Source organism: Labeo rohita, chromosome 17, assembly GCF_022985175.1.
Source record: "Labeo rohita strain BAU-BD-2019 chromosome 17, IGBB_LRoh.1.0, whole genome shotgun sequence".
Classification (NCBI taxonomy): Eukaryota; Metazoa; Chordata; class Actinopteri; order Cypriniformes; family Cyprinidae; genus Labeo; species Labeo rohita.
In genome coordinates, this window is record NC_066885.1 from 19,223,333 (window position 1) to 19,240,445 (window position 17,113).

At 36.3% G+C, this 17,113-nt stretch overlaps 1 protein-coding gene across 1 annotated transcript in view; it reads right to left on the reverse strand.

Annotated features, from left to right (window-relative positions):
- Positions 1 to 106: 106 nt before the first annotated feature.
- The window catches only part of ush2a (Usher syndrome 2A (autosomal recessive, mild)), a 269,523-nt gene continuing 252,516 nt past the window's right edge, over positions 107 to 17,113 (reverse strand). Inside the window, exons 62-73 of the mRNA XM_051132845.1 lie at positions 16,725 to 16,952; positions 15,126 to 16,645; positions 12,930 to 13,251; positions 7,196 to 7,402; positions 6,854 to 7,092; positions 6,517 to 6,734; positions 6,221 to 6,397; positions 6,010 to 6,093; positions 4,485 to 4,720; positions 2,448 to 2,513; positions 1,692 to 1,916; positions 107 to 239 (exon numbers count right to left, since the gene is read on the reverse strand). Coding sequence (XP_050988802.1) covers positions 150 to 239; positions 1,692 to 1,916; positions 2,448 to 2,513; positions 4,485 to 4,720; positions 6,010 to 6,093; positions 6,221 to 6,397; positions 6,517 to 6,734; positions 6,854 to 7,092; positions 7,196 to 7,402; positions 12,930 to 13,251; positions 15,126 to 16,645; positions 16,725 to 16,952 — 3,612 coding nt within the window. The 3' untranslated portion in view covers positions 107 to 149. The remainder of the gene's footprint in view (positions 240 to 1,691; positions 1,917 to 2,447; positions 2,514 to 4,484; positions 4,721 to 6,009; positions 6,094 to 6,220; positions 6,398 to 6,516; positions 6,735 to 6,853; positions 7,093 to 7,195; positions 7,403 to 12,929; positions 13,252 to 15,125; positions 16,646 to 16,724; positions 16,953 to 17,113) is intronic.

Genomic DNA, 17,113 nt, shown 5'->3' on the forward strand with positions numbered 1-17,113 from the left:
TGTGTGTGTGTGTGCTGTATTAACTGTCACTGTCTTATTTTATTGTTGTAAATGTTGTAAATTCATTCACTCAGCTACATAATAAGCTGGCGAATAATGTTATTGCCAAGAATGTTTTCTAGTTGTAGGTGTGTTTGTGTGTGATCGCTTTACAAGTGAGTGTCTGTAAACATGGTTTGCTCTTTCTTCACTGAGCTGTAGCTTTTAATCGTCTCCCCAAACTCCTCATCCCCCACATACTGTAAAAAAAAAACAAAAAAAAGAAACAGTTATCAGGTAAGGTGTCTCTTATGTTCACCAAGGCTGCATTTAATTAAGCAACAAGTACAGTAAAAATAGTAATATTATGAAATATTATTACAGTTTAAGATGAGTGCATTCAAGTTTAATATATTTTAAAATGTAATTATTCCTGTCATGCAAAGCTGACTTTTTAGCATCATTACTTCAGTCTTCACTGTCAAATGATCCTTTAGAAATCATTCTTATATGCGGATTTTCTGCTCAAGAATTGATATGTTGAATAAAAAGTTGTGTAGCTCAATATTTTTCTGGAAATTTTAATATAAGATTCTCGAGCATTTATTTGAAACAGATTTCTTTGTAACAATGTAAAGTGTTTACTGTCACTTTGATTAATTGTATCCTTGAGGTACAGAAGTATAAATGTAAAAAAAAAGTACTGTGTACTGTACATATCTCTTGTATCACTCTGTATAAATCAATATTTTATCTCAAATAAACAGCATATCCATTTATTTATTTACATGTAATCTTAGAACCCCTTTAAGGGCAATACAAGGCCTCTCCTTTTTATTGTTTTTATGGTAACACTTTACAATAAGGTTCATTAGTGAACGACATTCGTTTTATATTGCATTAAGTTCATACTCAATCTTCAAATTAATGTAGAAACAACATAAAGACAGTATATTTTTTAATACAGTTGAGGTCAAAAGTTTACACCCCCCCTTTCAGAATCTGCAAAATGTTATATTACGAAAATAAGAGGGATCGTACAAAATACATGTTATTGTTTATCTAGTACTGAATAAGATATTTCACATAAAATATGTTATTATATATTCCACAAGATAAAATAATAATTTAATTTACAAAAATGACCCCATTCAAAATCTTACATACGCTTGATTCTTAATACTGTGTTGTTACCTGAATGATCTATGGCCTTGTTTTTTTGTTTTGTTTTTTGTTTAGTGATATTTGTTCATGAGTCCCTTATTTATCCTGAACAGTTAAACTGCCTGCTGTTCTTCAGAAAAATCCTTCAGGTCCCATATAAGTATTTGAACCCTTTCTAACAATGACTGTATGATTTTGAGACCCATCTTTTCATACTGAGGACAACTGAGGGACTCATGCAACTATGAATTTAAATTCAGAGTGTTCTGGCATGAAACCCTACATGGCACAATCCTGATAGGTCTAACTCGATCTAACCTAATGACATCATTATCACATGGCACAGCTGATTGGTTCTCTCCTGTATCAGTAGCCAATGAGCTCACTGCTCAACATTTAAATATATGACTAGTGCTAGCTGTAAGCAGTTTTGCAGCTTCCTTCAGAAACCCTCCACCTTCCCCAGCTCCACCTGTATAGATCTGCTATGAGGTGATTCATGTATGTTATTCATATATGTTATATGTGCAGCAGCAATATCATCTTACCATGCCGCTGTCAGTGCCGTGCAGGTCAGCGTCCCATGCTCCACCGCCCAGAGATTTCTTATCCTGCGTGTCGATCAGCTGGCTAACACTCCGATGCAAGGAATTCTGGGAATAGGCATGGCTGAGCTGGCTCTGGCTGGGAACACGCAGTACGGACATGCTGGCCTGATAGCTGTGGTTGCTGGTGCAGGTGCTGGTGCCTCCGATCTTAGTGTCAGTCAAACCCTGATCATAAAAACACACATCAATATAAAGCACAAATACACACATAACTGCACACACAATTGTCAATCACATGCAGTCGAGACAGTCACTTCCAGCTGATGAGCAAACACCAACAACAAGCCATTGAATAAGAAGGGTTGTGCATTAATAAATATTGCAAACATATTCTGCATGCATTGCCAGTCACCAGCAAAACAAAACCCAAAGCATAAGTGAATGCAGTCTCTATTAAGTGCTTGAACATGCAAATGGTACAAATGACATTCATGACTTTAGCACAAATACTTTACACATAAGTATTTGTAATTAGTATAAGAAACAATAATAGTTGCCTTAGCAAGTACCACTAAATGAGGAAAAGTGCAAAACATGCCAGTGCAAGCAGGCCATGGTGATAATCTATTTTGAAACACATCCCAGAGAGCCTGTACCTCAGTGCGCATGACAAAACGCTTTAGTGTTATACTGCAGGAGGAGTCCGGTATATTGTCAAACTGGGAAGAGGAAAGAGAGAGAGAGGAGCGAGCTTACCATTGGTGCGTCAGGCTGAAGTAGAGCAGCAGAAGCATGGTTAGAGCAGAGTTCAGAGGAAGGTCTCTGGAGCAGCAAGAACAGTGCAGGAAAGAGACAGTTAAAAGACACACAGAAGATTTAAAGAGAAAGGCCTGAGTTTAAAAGAATAGTTCACCCAAAAATCTAAATTTTGTAAAAATTGACTCACCCTCTTTTCAACATGTAGATGAGTTCGCTTTTTCATCAGAACAGATTTGGAGAAATTTAGCATTACATCAGTTGTTTGTTTTAACATTTACTGATGGACTGAAATCATGTGGATTACCTATGGATAACTGTGATGTTTTTATTAGCTGTTTAGACTCTCATTCTGACGGCACCCATTCACAAGAGGATCCATTGGAGAGCAATGGATGAAATGCAATTAAATTTTCTCCAGATCTGTGCTACATTTACACTTTATGTTCAGTCATTTAGCAAACGCTTTTATCCAAAATGACGTACATATGAGAATAATAGAAACAATCAAAACCAACAATAGTTGAGCAATAATAAGAGCAATAATATGCAAGTGTAGTAAGTCTCAAAAAAAAACATTCCAATTCACCTCAAATCAAACTGCAGTTGGCTTATTCTGATCAGGTAAAAAATAACTAAAAAAACAGCTAACACAATAAAACAATAAAAACATGATAACATCATAAAAAACATGATATTTGAAAATTAAAAAAATAAACTATATGTAGCAAGGGTGTTTTGTTTGTATGTTTTTAAAAAGAAAACAAGTAGATAGAATAGAAAAAGAATAGAGAACACGTGTTATAGATTCATTCTTTTTTAAATGAATATAAAGAAAACAAATTGAAAGAATAGAAAAGATTAAAGAATGCTAGTGTTATAGAATAGAGAATGCTAGTGTTAGAGGGTCAAGTTTTTTTTTTAAATAAATAACTACATAAACAAGTAAATAAATAAAAAGAAAGAAAACAAGTGCATAAAATAGAAATAGAATAGAGAGTGCAAGTGTTTAGAGGGTAATTTAAAAATAAATAAATAAATAAATCAATAAAAAAAGCAGATAAAATAGAAACAGAATAGTATGCAAAGCTGTTTTTTGTAAAAAAAAAAAATAGATAAACAAATAAATTTACAAATAAATAAAAAGTAGATAAAATAGAAATAGAATAGAGAGTGCTCTGATGAAGAAAGGAAAACTCATCCACCGCTCAGATGGCCTGAGAGATTTTAAGCAAATCTTTTAATTTTGGGTGAACTATTCCTTTAAAGACTGGGAGTTTGCTAAGAGGCTCTTAGCAACTAGACAGCAGCCAAGGCTAAATTTATTTGATTGAACTTTACTGGAAAAACAGTTAAATATGATTGCAGTTCTATATTTGAACACATTAAAAAATGTAATTTATTTTCATGATAGTAGAGCTGAACTTTCAGGAGCCATTACTCCAGTCTTCAGTGTCAGATGATCCTTCAGAAATCAATGTAATATATGCTGATCTGGTGCACAAGAAACATTTCTTACTATTATTAATTGTAAAATTTTTGTGGAAAACTTTTGTGTGATACTTTTGTTTTCCAGGTTTCTTTGTCGAACAGAAAGATTCTTTTGTAATACTATAAATGTTCTTACTGTCACTTTTGATCAGTTCAATACTTTTATTCAGGATATATTAATTTCTTTAAAAAAAAAAAAAAATCCTACTAACCCTAAACTTTTGAACAGCACCCTATCAATAGTAAGTATTATGGTAATCTGAAGAGTCACTGCCTTCATGACTATGACATTGCCATACAATTGCAGTAGAAAGAGAAGAGCAGTGTTATCACTCCCTCTTCTGGACATCTAAAGGAAGTGCAAGTTGCAGCTACGAGAGTAAACATTTGTGCAAGCATAATTGAAAATGGAAAAAAGGGCATCTTTTGTATTACACCACCCCAATCTAACATACACCTTTACAGAATTATAAAAAAAATGGTAGAATGTTAGAGCAAGCATTACAGACCCTAGTGAATTACCGTTCGAAAATAACTTTCTCTCACCAGATAGGTGTCATTAGGTGGATACTTGGTGCTTCTCCTTTGAAGGGGCACTATTGGAGGTCTCTCCCTGATGAAGGGGGGCTTGCTTAGGGCTCTTCTCAGCACCAGACCCATTAACAGAGCCAGCAGCAGCAGCCCCAGGAACGCCATAAGAATGATGAACCACAACTCGGTATAGAACTTGTATTCAGCACCATACAAACCTGTTTTACCTCCAGAACTCGTCTCCACGGCATCTGTGAGGAACAAATGAGATGCTCAGATCAGAAAAAACCACAGAGAACAGAAAAAAACATATATTTAACTATTTAGTCTTAAATAGAAAGAGCTTACAAACTATTTCACAGCTAAGACAAAGAGGCTTCGCTTAATAATACAGAATAAAAAAGTAAATTCTCTTTTATTCATAATTTAAAAAAATGTATATTATTAAGAGCAAACTGTGATATGAATTCAAGTAATGACTGCCTGTATTTTTGTATTATCTCAAAACCTATGCCATTAATACAGTTGAGGTCAAAAGTTTACATACACCTGCATAATCTGCAAAATGTTAATTATTTTACCAAAATAAGTGGGATCACACAAAATGCATGTTATTTTTAATTTAGTACTGACCTTAATATTTCACATATAAGACATTTACATATACTCCACAAGAGAAAATAATAGCTGAATTCATAAAAATGACCCCGTTCAAAAGTTGACACACCCTTGATTCTTAATACGGTGTTGTTACCTCAATAATCCACAGCACTGTGTGTGTGTGTGTTTTTTTTTTTTTGTTTGTTTAGTGATAGTTGTTCATGAGTCCCTTGTTTGTCCTGAACAGTTAAACCGCCTGCTGGTCTTCAAAAAAATCCTTCAGGTCCCACAAATTCTTTGGTTTTTCAGTATTTTTGTGTATTTTAACCCTTTCCAACAATGACTGTATGATTTTGAGATCCATCTTTTCATGCTAAGGAAACATGCTATTACAGAAGATTCAAATGCTTACTGATGCTCCAGAAGGAAAAACAATGCATTTGAAGCGGGGGGTGAAAACTTTTAAATAGAATGAATAGAATGAAGATGTGTACATATTTAATTTATATTATATAGTATTTGCTATTTGCGTCATTTAGTACTGCCGTTCAGAAGCTACAGAAGATATCTACATGTTTTCCAGAAGACAAAATAAGTTAAATTTACCCTAATCTTCAAATTCAAAAAGTTTTCACCCCCCATGCCAGGAGTGTTTCACCACATGGAACTTCTGGAGCATTGCAAGTAGTAAAAATGTCTCTAACCAGACAACGAGGGCTGCTACATCCACAGATTTAGTTGTATTTATTCAGTGTGACTTAAACTATTTGTATTATTGGAATTCCTAAAAAAGTGTTTATTTACTCGCCAAACCCAATAGTGTGATTGGCGCTTCAATGAAAATTGAAGAACTTTCAACACTGATATTGGCACACGACCAGCTCAGCTCAGAAAGAATAGAGACACTGTCCAGTCACCTGCCAAGATGGAGTAAACATACCTATACCAGTAGCTGTGTTGTATTTAATGACAGGAGAGCTGGCGCTGCCACTGTCAGTGGTGCAGGTAACTTGAAATGCAAGTGCTGGAGAGAAAAGTGACAAAAGAGATGATGAGAGAAAGACCCAAAAAAGAGAACCACTGAGCTTTACAGTAAGACAGGAAAAAATCAAGCCCGGCCCGAGATCATTGTATAACCATAGTGGGCATACTTTTATCAGAGGTGCGTGGGATATGCAGTGAGCTGTGGAAGCCGCTGTAGATGCGCAGGTTGTTCTCGGTCAGGCTGTATTCTCTCAGAGGCCCGTTCAGAAAGAAAGAGCCGCTCCAGTCCACAAACACTGTGGTAAGGTTACTGTGCACCACAAATGGCTCCTTATACTGAGGAGCTACAGCGAAACAGCAAAAGAGGAGTTTGATTTAGGTGCCATAACTATATTTTAAGAATTTTAGATGGTAAAAGCCATAGTGGAGTACCAAACAGTAGTGAGAAGGAGAGAGTCCTTACGTTCTTTGAGTGTGGTGATGGAGACCCAGTCAGACACAGCGCTGCCCATGTTATTGTAAGTTACTACAGACAGCTCATAGTTGGCATACGGCAGTAGATCAGTAATGTTGAAGCTCTGCCCCATTCCAAAGAACTTGATTTCCACAGGGCCGACGGCACAGGTCACAGGGACAGGCTGCAGCGGCTGAGGACAGGACGATCGCACATGGAGCTCACAGCTACAGAGATAGAAGTGAAAGGGTCAAATAAAAAATTAAGCTTTGCCATAATATTTTGGAATCAATGACATTTTAAAATTAGGTTATGCAAAATAAATATTTTTCTGTGAGATCTGCACCTTTCAATGATGCCGTTGGGTTGAAGAGGCATGTCCCACTCCACCAGAGCTGATCTGGAGGTGAGGGCGACTAGACGTGGCGGGGGCTGCTGGGCCGGGGCAGAGGCCTGGGTGCGGAGCTCACTTAAGGGACCTCGGCCGCAGCACAGGAAACAGGTGCAGGCCTCTACACCTACAGAATACACTGTGAAGGGCCTAAGACCGTGGAGAGTCTGCTGGTGGGACGTCCCCTCAGACAACTGCAGACACAGATGTGAAGGAGTTGTTTCCAGTTTTGTACTAAATTCTAAGTTGCTTGTATGTAATGTTAGAATAAGAGTACTTATATTGTACTTTATGTACCAGTTGGTATGAGTTTTTGTTTTGTGCGAAGACTCTGTAGAGGCTGACAATGCCATTTGGCTTGGTGGGTGGGCTGATATCCACCACAGCTGAGGTGGCGTGGATGTGCAAGAATTTAGGTGGGCTCAAACCTTCTGGAGGAGCTGGACCTGTGCGACCTTGAGCCCAGGGGCTACCAGCACGACCTGCAGAGTTTACAGCCCACACCTGTAAAAACAACACATGAAATCAGGTATACATATCAGGGGCAGTGCCTCCTCAGAATATTGGATGAGAAAAAAAATTGTAGTACAAAAGTAAAACAACGCCAATATTACAAAATATAACAGTGGAAAGTGTATAAATCACTTGTTTTTCTAAAGAAATATTGTCTCACAGCAACATAGTGGGTAAAGTTACAGCGGGTGTCTGTCTCTCTCATCTCCCCTGAGCCCACTGAGTTTTAACTGACCCCCTTAAAATGGCATTAAAACATGATCCATGGGAGTTTTAAGTGAGCAATCATCTTGGTAAATTTTAAGTTAAATTTCCATGTCTCTGAGCAATATTTACCGAGCTTTGATGACTGATGATCCGAAAAATTAAAAAATTGTTAAAAGTAAGTAAAAATATAAAATATAATGTTTAAGTTATTATTTTGGAATAAATGTGAAAGGCTTAAAAACACTAACTTGATGAGATTCACACTTGGCTTTTACATTACATTGTTCATGTAAAAATATATATTTTTTTATATATTAAATTTCTTTATCTGATAGTGTAATGTTTATTTAACCAAAAATTTCAGAACATCATCGCACACCACTGAATATATACATATATAATCTAAAAGTATTATTATTATTAGTTGTAGTAATAATTTATATCATTACTACTATATCATTTTTATTAATAATAAAATTATAAAATAATAAAAATAAAATATTATATTAATATTAATGATATCATTTAAAGTACACATACAAAAAAAGCAGTTCAAACTACTTCAAAGGTCAGAATGCGTAAAAAAACGACAATAAAAGCACAAAATAAATAAAAAAAGAAGTAAGCAGGTGAAAACGGGATATAATGACAAAAACAATTACTTAAAAAAATCATTTTAAACATGAAAAACTTAAATCGCAGTAGAATTAAAAAAAAAATCATAATAATGATAATAATTTGGTGCTGTATGAATAAAGAAAACAGAGAGAAGAGGGTTTTAGTCTTCCATTTTTGCTAAAAACTTCAACACTCACACATAATGCATTTTTGTTTTTGGCGTCATCCCTCTGTTGATTCCATTTTTCATATGCAGGTATACAAAAATGCAGGAGTTCAATCTGTAGTTTTAACTAAAACCGCACTTTGCATCATCTGGAGAGTACACATTGTACATTTCCATATGCTACCAATTGTACAATACAAAGCTGACTGAAAAACTGTGAAATTATCACAGCTTTTAAACGAATTTCATAATAATTCTCTCTTTTCTTAGCACTTGCTAGAACACAGCTGCGATGGACAGCGTCGAATTTTCCCTGCTGTTTGAGTCACCACCAATACTTTTTTGAAAGAACAGGAAAAGAAACTTTAGTATGCAAAGCTACAGGTGAGCGTTTGGAGACGCCTGTGGTCTCTCTCACACCTGCAGGGCCAGATCTGATACCGACACCGGCTCTGAAACGGCCCAGCAGACAGAACGGAGACTCGGCACCATCCTCCTCTTAAACAGGAGTCACCTTCACCTGATGAACCCACCTGGCGCCTTTTGCAAAAGGAAACTACCCATTCAACTACTTTGAGGAGTCAGTAGTCTTGCACTCTCAAAGCCCTGCTGTCATTAATAGCCAAAACATCAGCATCCATTACAGAATCACTCCGGCCCGAATCTACATGAAAATTAAATTTCACCTTCATCAAGGAGTAAATGAACACATGGAAAGGTGAAGTAATCTTATTTACTAGACGAGCTGTTTGTATAATTACACAGGAAGAGTAGGAAAAGGTCAGCCGGGGTCGCTATTTGCATGAGTAAGTAATTTGTAGACTGTCAGTTATAATAGCAGCGGCAGATGGATGTTCCTGTGGATAGGGTTAAATTAGCCTCAATAATAGGCAATTACACCGTGATCAATCCAGATGATAGATCTAAGTGGCAATACGCACGGACTGCACGAGGCACCGGCTGATTTCACATTCCCATCCGAACCCCGTTCCACTGCCAAAGTGACGACTGGACGTGTCGGAGCGCAAACGGGCCGACGGAGGTGTTGCAGGGTGACAGAAGAGAACGAGGCCGGTCACCGCAACAGCCTCTTGTCACCCAAAGAGAGAAAAGGTCACGTTGGCAGGAAGACAGTGAGGAAGAAAGAGTGACGGTTCGCTTGTGCGACGTTACGAATGAGCACGGGACGAAGAAATGCGATAACCTTAATTTCTCACTGATAAATCACCGATAGGAATTTGGTGAAAAGAGATATGGGCGCTACGTTTTAAAGTGGAGTCAGCCAGGACATCACCATGCCCTTGTATGCGCCGCAGACGTTTTATTGCCACCGAAGCACTTGCATACAGAGCTGTAATTAACGCGGGAAAATAAAACTATTTCATGAGCGAGCTCTAATGGATGTGGGTGTACACCGCCAGGGCCGAATCTGCCCGGAGACAGGCCCTCATTGGCTGTGGCCACGCCCCCAGTCATGGACACAGGGCCAAAAGTTCCCTTTTCTGTTATGAGCACTAGGCTAATTAAGATTTGACATAAAAGTGTCAATAAAATATGTAGCCTCTTAACATGGGATGGGTTTGATTTCACAGGGACACATGCCCTTGTGTGAGAACGAGTAAAACCAAACAACAAAAAGGAGACAACTTCATGACATTAGGACAAAAACATTAAATAAAACGGTAGTCCTGACTCCCTCAAACACACGAGCGATTTATATTGTCAAACTAGCAGACATAGACGTAAGTTCAATGACGCATCCAGTATAGTTAGCAACCTCCCCGGGGAAAGCCAATAGGCATTAAAAGGTCTTTCCAATACTTGTACATTTGGGAGGCCTAACAGCTAATTCAATGGCTTCGATCGTAATCGTCAGCATTCAGCCAGGCCCAGATTAATGGCCCTGTCGCTTGTCCGTCATCACTCAGCTCCGCCCGCCAGCTGTCATAAATTACCGCTCATAAATAAGATGGAACAATCAGGCAAACTCTATCAATTTAGTCCTGATCAGCCCACGCCTCTCAGGCCTGACAGTCAAATGCTAATGTTATTTTGCTCCAAAGGCTAGGCTGTCAATTAAGAAAGGTCTCGTAAGGCGATGGCGCTGCGATGAATGTAGTGAGTTAGATTAAACGCCTGTCTGTGTGAATGAGAGAGTATAGATGAGCAGAACGTTAAACACAACAGCAACAAATAATCATGCTAATTAAATATTCCTTGAGGACGACTTTATACGGCAGATCTAATTATGTTTAGCTGCGTGATTACATTAAAATGTTATGTATCATAAGAATATAGAAACACAAAGTCTAGAGGGATGATTTTATATTCAGGATGCATCCTGCAGCGGAGAGACTTACAGCAGTCTTGATATTGTTAACCATGGATATTAAAATAAACTTGAAATAAAATAACAAATTCTACAAATATTAGATGAAAAACTTAAAAACCGTAAAATGAAAATAAGAAATGCTGTCTTAACAACTAACTGAAATAAAACAGGTTTAAGTTACTAAAAAAGAACTAAATTTACTAAAACTAATACTAAAATAAAAAAAAATTACAAAAACTTACATAAACTTAAAAATTTAAATTAAAAATTTAAAGCCAATTTAAAATATTTTAAATACAAAAATATTGTTTACTACAGCTATTAAAAATAGTTTTTCATTAATTGAAATAAAGCTGAAATGAAATAACAAATTATATAAATATTAGATGAAAAACTTAAAATATTAAAGAAAAATTTAAAATTTAAAAACGCTGTCTTAGCAACTAACTGAATTTAAATTAAAATAAGCCAGTGTAGAATATTTCAAATATTTGCTACAGCTATTAAAAATAGTTTTCGTTAACTGAAATAAAGCTGAAATAAAATAACGAATTATATAAATATTATGTGAAAAACTTGAAATTTAGAAATGCTGTCTTAGCAACTAACTGAAATAAAACAGGTTTAAGTTACTAAAAAACAACTAGATTTACTAAAACTAATACTGAAATGAAAATAAAAAAGCTAAATAGAACTTAAAAAAATAAAGATGGTTAAAAATGGCAAATGCATCTAACCAAATTACAAAAAAAACTTAAAAACTTTTAATTGAAAATTTAAAGCCAATTTAAAATGTTTTAAATACAAAAATATTGTTTACTACAGCTATTAAAAATAGTTTTTTCGTTAATTGAAATAAAGCTGAAATAAAATAACAAATTATATAAATATTACATGAAAAACTTGAAATTTAGAAATGCTGTCTTAGCAACTAACTGAAATAAAACAGGTTTAAGTTACTAAAAAACAACTAGATTTACTAAAACTAATACTGAAATGAAAATAAAAAAGCTAAATAGAACTTAAAAAAATAAAGATGGTTAAAAATGGCAAATGCATCTAACCAAATTACAAAAAAAACTTAAAAACTTTTAATTGAAAATTTAAAGCCAATTTAAAATGTTTTAAATACAAAAATATTGTTTACTACAGCTATTAAAAATAGTTTTTTCGTTAACTGAAATAAAGCTGAAATAAAATAACAAATTATATAAATATTAGATGAAAAACTTAATTTTAAATTCTAACTAAAATAAAATAGGTTTAAGTTACTAAAAAACAACAAAATTTACTAAAACTAATACTGAAATAAAAATAAAAAAGCTAAATAGAACTTTAAAAAAAATGTTAAAATGGCAAATGCATCTAACCAAATTACTAAAACAAACTTAAAAATTAAAATTGAAAATTAAAGCCCAATTTAAAATATTTTAAATACTAAAATATTGTTAACTATAGCTATACAAATAGTTTACGTTAATTCAAAAAAAAGCTGAAATAAAATAAATTATATATATTTTAGATGAAAAACTTAAAAAACTTAAATGAAATTTAGAAATACTTTCTTAGCAACTAACTGAAATAAAAAAGGTTTAAGTTACTAAAAAAGAACTAAATTTACTAAAACTAATACTAAAATAAAATTAAAAAGCTAAATAGAACTTAAAAAATAGTTAAAAATGGCAAATGCAACTAACCAAATTGCTAAAAACAAACCTAAAAAATGAAAATGAAAAAAATTACAAGCCAATTTAACATATTTTAAATATTTCCTATAGCTATTAAAGTAGTTTTCGTTAACTGAAATAAAGCTGAAATAAAATAACAAATTCTATAAATATTAGGTTAGAACTTAAAAACCTTAAATAAAAATTTGGAAATGCTGTCATGGCAAATGCATCTAACCGAATTACTAAAACAAACTTAATTAAAATGTTAAAAAATTAAAAGCCAATATATATATACATATATATATATATATATATATAGAAAATGCATAGCATCTCTCTGTCAAACACCTACAAGCTTACAGACAAATGACCCATCACATTTTCTTAAGAAATGGAAAAAGTCTGTCTGTCTTTGTGCAATATAATAATTTAGGTATAAAAAGTTAAAATAAATGCACCAGTGACAGTCAATTCTGGCATTAGGATTGTAAAATATCTAAGCGAAATGAGAAACAGCGGTGTGACCTGGTATTCATAGGCTGTGTAGGGCAGGAGTTTGTCATCGTGGCAGGAGGTTGAGGAGTTGCGGTAGACCAGCGTAGTCACAGATCGACTTTCCATGTCTAAAACGTGTTTTCGGTACAGCTCGTAGTGCAAAAGTTTCCCATTCGGCTCAGCTGGAGGAGACCAGGACAGCAGAAAGACAGTTTGTATGCCCTTAGGGTTAGTCTGCAGCTCCAGCAGCGGCGCAGGTTGTCCAGCAGGAGGCGACTCAAGCGTCTGTATTGAAGACCAGTCACTAGCAGCGCAGCCTAACAGGGTGCAGGCCTCCACTCTTACCTCATACCTGCAGAGATATGCAAACAAATAATAAAAATAAACATTAAATAAATAAAATAAGGTAAAAAAAATCAATAGGGCATATATTAAAATAAATAATAATATATAAAGAATATAATATATAATAAATATATATAATAAATAATAATAAAACACTTTTTTAAAAAAATATTGGTGTGTAATGTTTTTTCACCTTAGTTAAAAAAGGACACAAATATGGTAATTTTTTGGAATATAAACAGCATCTTTTATACCTAGTAAAAAGTGACATTATTTATCAACAGTATAGACAACGGACACTGTTCTCCTTCAAAAGGTCACCATCGATGGACTGAAGGAGAAAAAGGAGAGAAGAGAGGAGAGCAGGAGAATAAAGGGAAGGTCGTCTGAAAGAGGCAATGAGTGGCGAGTTGATAATGTTGATGAACCATTATCATCACCCCACTTATCTGGATTTTCACTTCAACATACGTATACAGCTCCAGACTTTAGTCATCCCTCATTTGAGTGTCTCCTCCTTCTGACCGTCTTTGTCTATGCCAAGGATGGAAACATTAGAAAAGGCTCAAGGTTGACTCCCTCCCCCTTCAAGATTCTCTTGCTCTCCTTTTCTTCCTTCTCTCATTTGATTTTATCAGTCTGTCTGTCTTTAGTGCAGTAACTGAAAAAGTCTGACCAGCTAATTTAATTAAGATTAAAATTACGATTTACAGGTATTAATCAAAAATATATATGTACAAATGTATTTAAATATGCTTTAAGTACTCTTTAAGCTTATTTATCTATATTCAGACTGAAATGATACACTCTTTTGGGTTATTTGGCAACCCAGCGCTGAAAAAAAAAAATTAGACAGAACACATGCTGGGCTATTTTGACCCAGGTTGTTGAGTTTTATACATTAACCCATTTGCTGGGTTGTTTTTTGACACAGAGTGCTGGGTCAGTCAACTTATATATATATATATATACACATATCTACCCAGCACATGGGTAAAAAGTTTAAAAATATCCCAATAAAATGACCCAACAAGCTGAATCCAGCATTTGGCTTAAAAAATAACCCATCATTTTTTAGAGTGCAGAAAAACTACCCAGCACCTGGGTAAAAAATATAAAAAAACAAAACAACAACAACAAAAAAAAAACAATAAAATAATCCGACAAGCTGAAGCCAGCATTTGGGTTAAAAAAATAAAAATAACCCAGCATTTTTAGGGTGCAGAAAAACTACCCAACACCTGGGTAAAAAATATTTTAAAAAATCCAAATAAAATGGCCCAACAAGCTGAACCTAGCATTTGGGTTAAAAAAAACAGCATTTTTTAGAGTGCAGAAAAACTACTCAGCACCTGGGTAAAAATATTACAAAATAACCCAATAAAATGACCCAACAAGTTGAACCCAGCATTTGGGTTGAAAAAAATAACCCAGGACTTTTTAGAGTGCAGAAAAACAACCCAGCACCTTGGTAAAAAATATTAAAAACAATCCAATAAAATGACCCAGCAAGCTGAACCCAACATTGTGGTTAAAAAAAATAACCCAGCATTTTTTAGAATGCAGAAAAACTACCCAGCACCTGGGTAAAAAATATTAAAAATAACCCAATAAAATGATCCAACAAGCTGATCCCAGCATTTGAGTTAAAAAAAAATAACCCAGCATTTTTTAGAATGCAGAAAAACTACCCAGCACCTGGGTATAAAATATTAAAATTAACCCAATAAAATAATCCAACAAGCTGAACCCAGCATTTGGGTTAAAAAAAAATAATAATAAAAAAATAACCCAGCCTTTTATTTTAGAGTGTAGCCATTTTTTTTTCACCTTACAATATACTTGAGTAAACAGTGTTAGTGTTGCATGCTGGTATTTTACCTGTAGTAGGGCTTTAGTGCAGTAATGGAGAAACTTTGGCTCTGAAACGCACTGTGGTGTGAAGCGAAAATGAAGCGTTTCACGTTGGGCTCAGCTGGGTCGCGTTTGTAAAGCGAGTAGCTGATGATGACCCCATTAGGTCGTGCAGGAGGTTCCCACTGCACCATAATGCTGAATGGCCCCAGAGCCTGCAGTCTGGGGGGAACCACACCAGAGGGCGCTGAAGGCTGCGTCCTGGCCACCGTCGGTGGACTAGTAGTGGCGCCTTCACTGTTATTGGCAGTGATAGTGTAGCTATACGCGACGCTTGGAAGTAAGGTGAAGTCGTGGTAACGGGTGTCCATGCCAGTGTAAATGAGGCTCTCGTTTCGACGTAGCTCGTACCCTGTGATTACTCCATTGGGGTGGATGGGCTCTCTCCATGTGACCTCAACTGATTCAGGGCCTGTGACTTTAAGAGTCGGGGCGGGCATCCCTGAGGGTAGTGATTCTCTTGTCAGGACTGAAGTGGGCGAACTGGCAGTGCAGCCGCCGTTCGTGCAAGCCATCAAGACTACGGTATAGGTAACATGTGGGTGTAGATCGAAAATCTGTGCACTTAACTGTTTCCCTCGGTAGACCTCCTCATCGTTAAGTTTGAGAATATACATCACAATCTCACCATTCTGGATGGATGGAATTGTCCACGATGCATTTAGTGAATAGGAAGTGACATCAGACACAACAGGTGGCTCTACATTGGCAGGGGCGGCTTCTAACGTCCTGATCTGCGTCGGCTCACTAGTAACACACCCAGCCACGGTGCAGGCAATGACTGCGTAACTATAGAGAGTGTACGCGGTTAAATCCACATTGGTGTAGTTGAACACGCTCGAGTCGAAACTGAAATGGAAGCCAACGTTGTCCCTCTGAATCCTGTAGGTCAGAAGAACACCATTGGGCTCCAAAGGAGGTGTCCAAGCAAGGAAGACTTCAGTAGGCTTTCCCTCTACATGACTGACAACTGGAGGAGCCAAACCTCTAGGAGGAGCTTGTTTGGTTTGAACCGTGAGCCATGGGCTATCGGTGTATCCTGCCGCATTTGAAACGCGCACTCGAAACTTGTACCTGCTCCAGGGCAGAAGGCCAGACATATTATAGGAGAAGCTGTTAGCCTGGGTATTGTTCTGGATGAACACAATCTTGGCTCTCATTGAGTCATCTTCATCACTCCGTACCCTGCCATCCTCGAGACTTACAGCCAGAACTTGGTACTGCAGGATCTTGCCATTGGGCTGGGCAGGTGGAGACCAGCGGAGCTCGACGCTGCGTGATTGGACCTTCTGCACCATAGGAGCCGGTTGAGAAGTCGGGGCAGCCTCTTCTGTGGTTACACGTTGAGGTGCGGTCCTCGTACAGCCCGCTTCAGTGCAAGCTTCGAGAATGAGGGTGTACACAGTGTATGATTCCAGACGACGGAACAGGAACTGACGTGCAAGGCCGCTGAACTCCAAGTTTTCCTCATTGAAGATATTGTACATCTGTGGATATAAATATGTTACATAATGTCAGATTCTGAAGCGGGATATTGCAATGTTACCATCATTGAGAGGAGCATACTTTAATGACTCCATTTGGAGAGGCTGGTTCAGCCCACTGTAGCAGCAGTGCTCGGCCGTGTTCTCTTTTCTCCACGCTGAAGTTAGCCAGGCCACTTGGAGAGGCTTCAAGGGTCTGAACGGTGGTCCAAGGACTAGACACCTGACCTGCTCCATTAACTGCTTCTACACGCACATTATATGTGGTGTACGGCTCCAAACCAAACACATGAGCCTGAAAAATGTTACCCTACAACACAAAAGACACAAATGTAGTTAATGTTATACAGTGTTAAGAAGGTTACTTTGGAAATGTAATAGGTTACAGATTACAAATTACCCTAATTAAAAAGTAATAAGTAGTGTAACTATTTCAGTTACTTTAATAATGTAACAGATTACATTTGATTA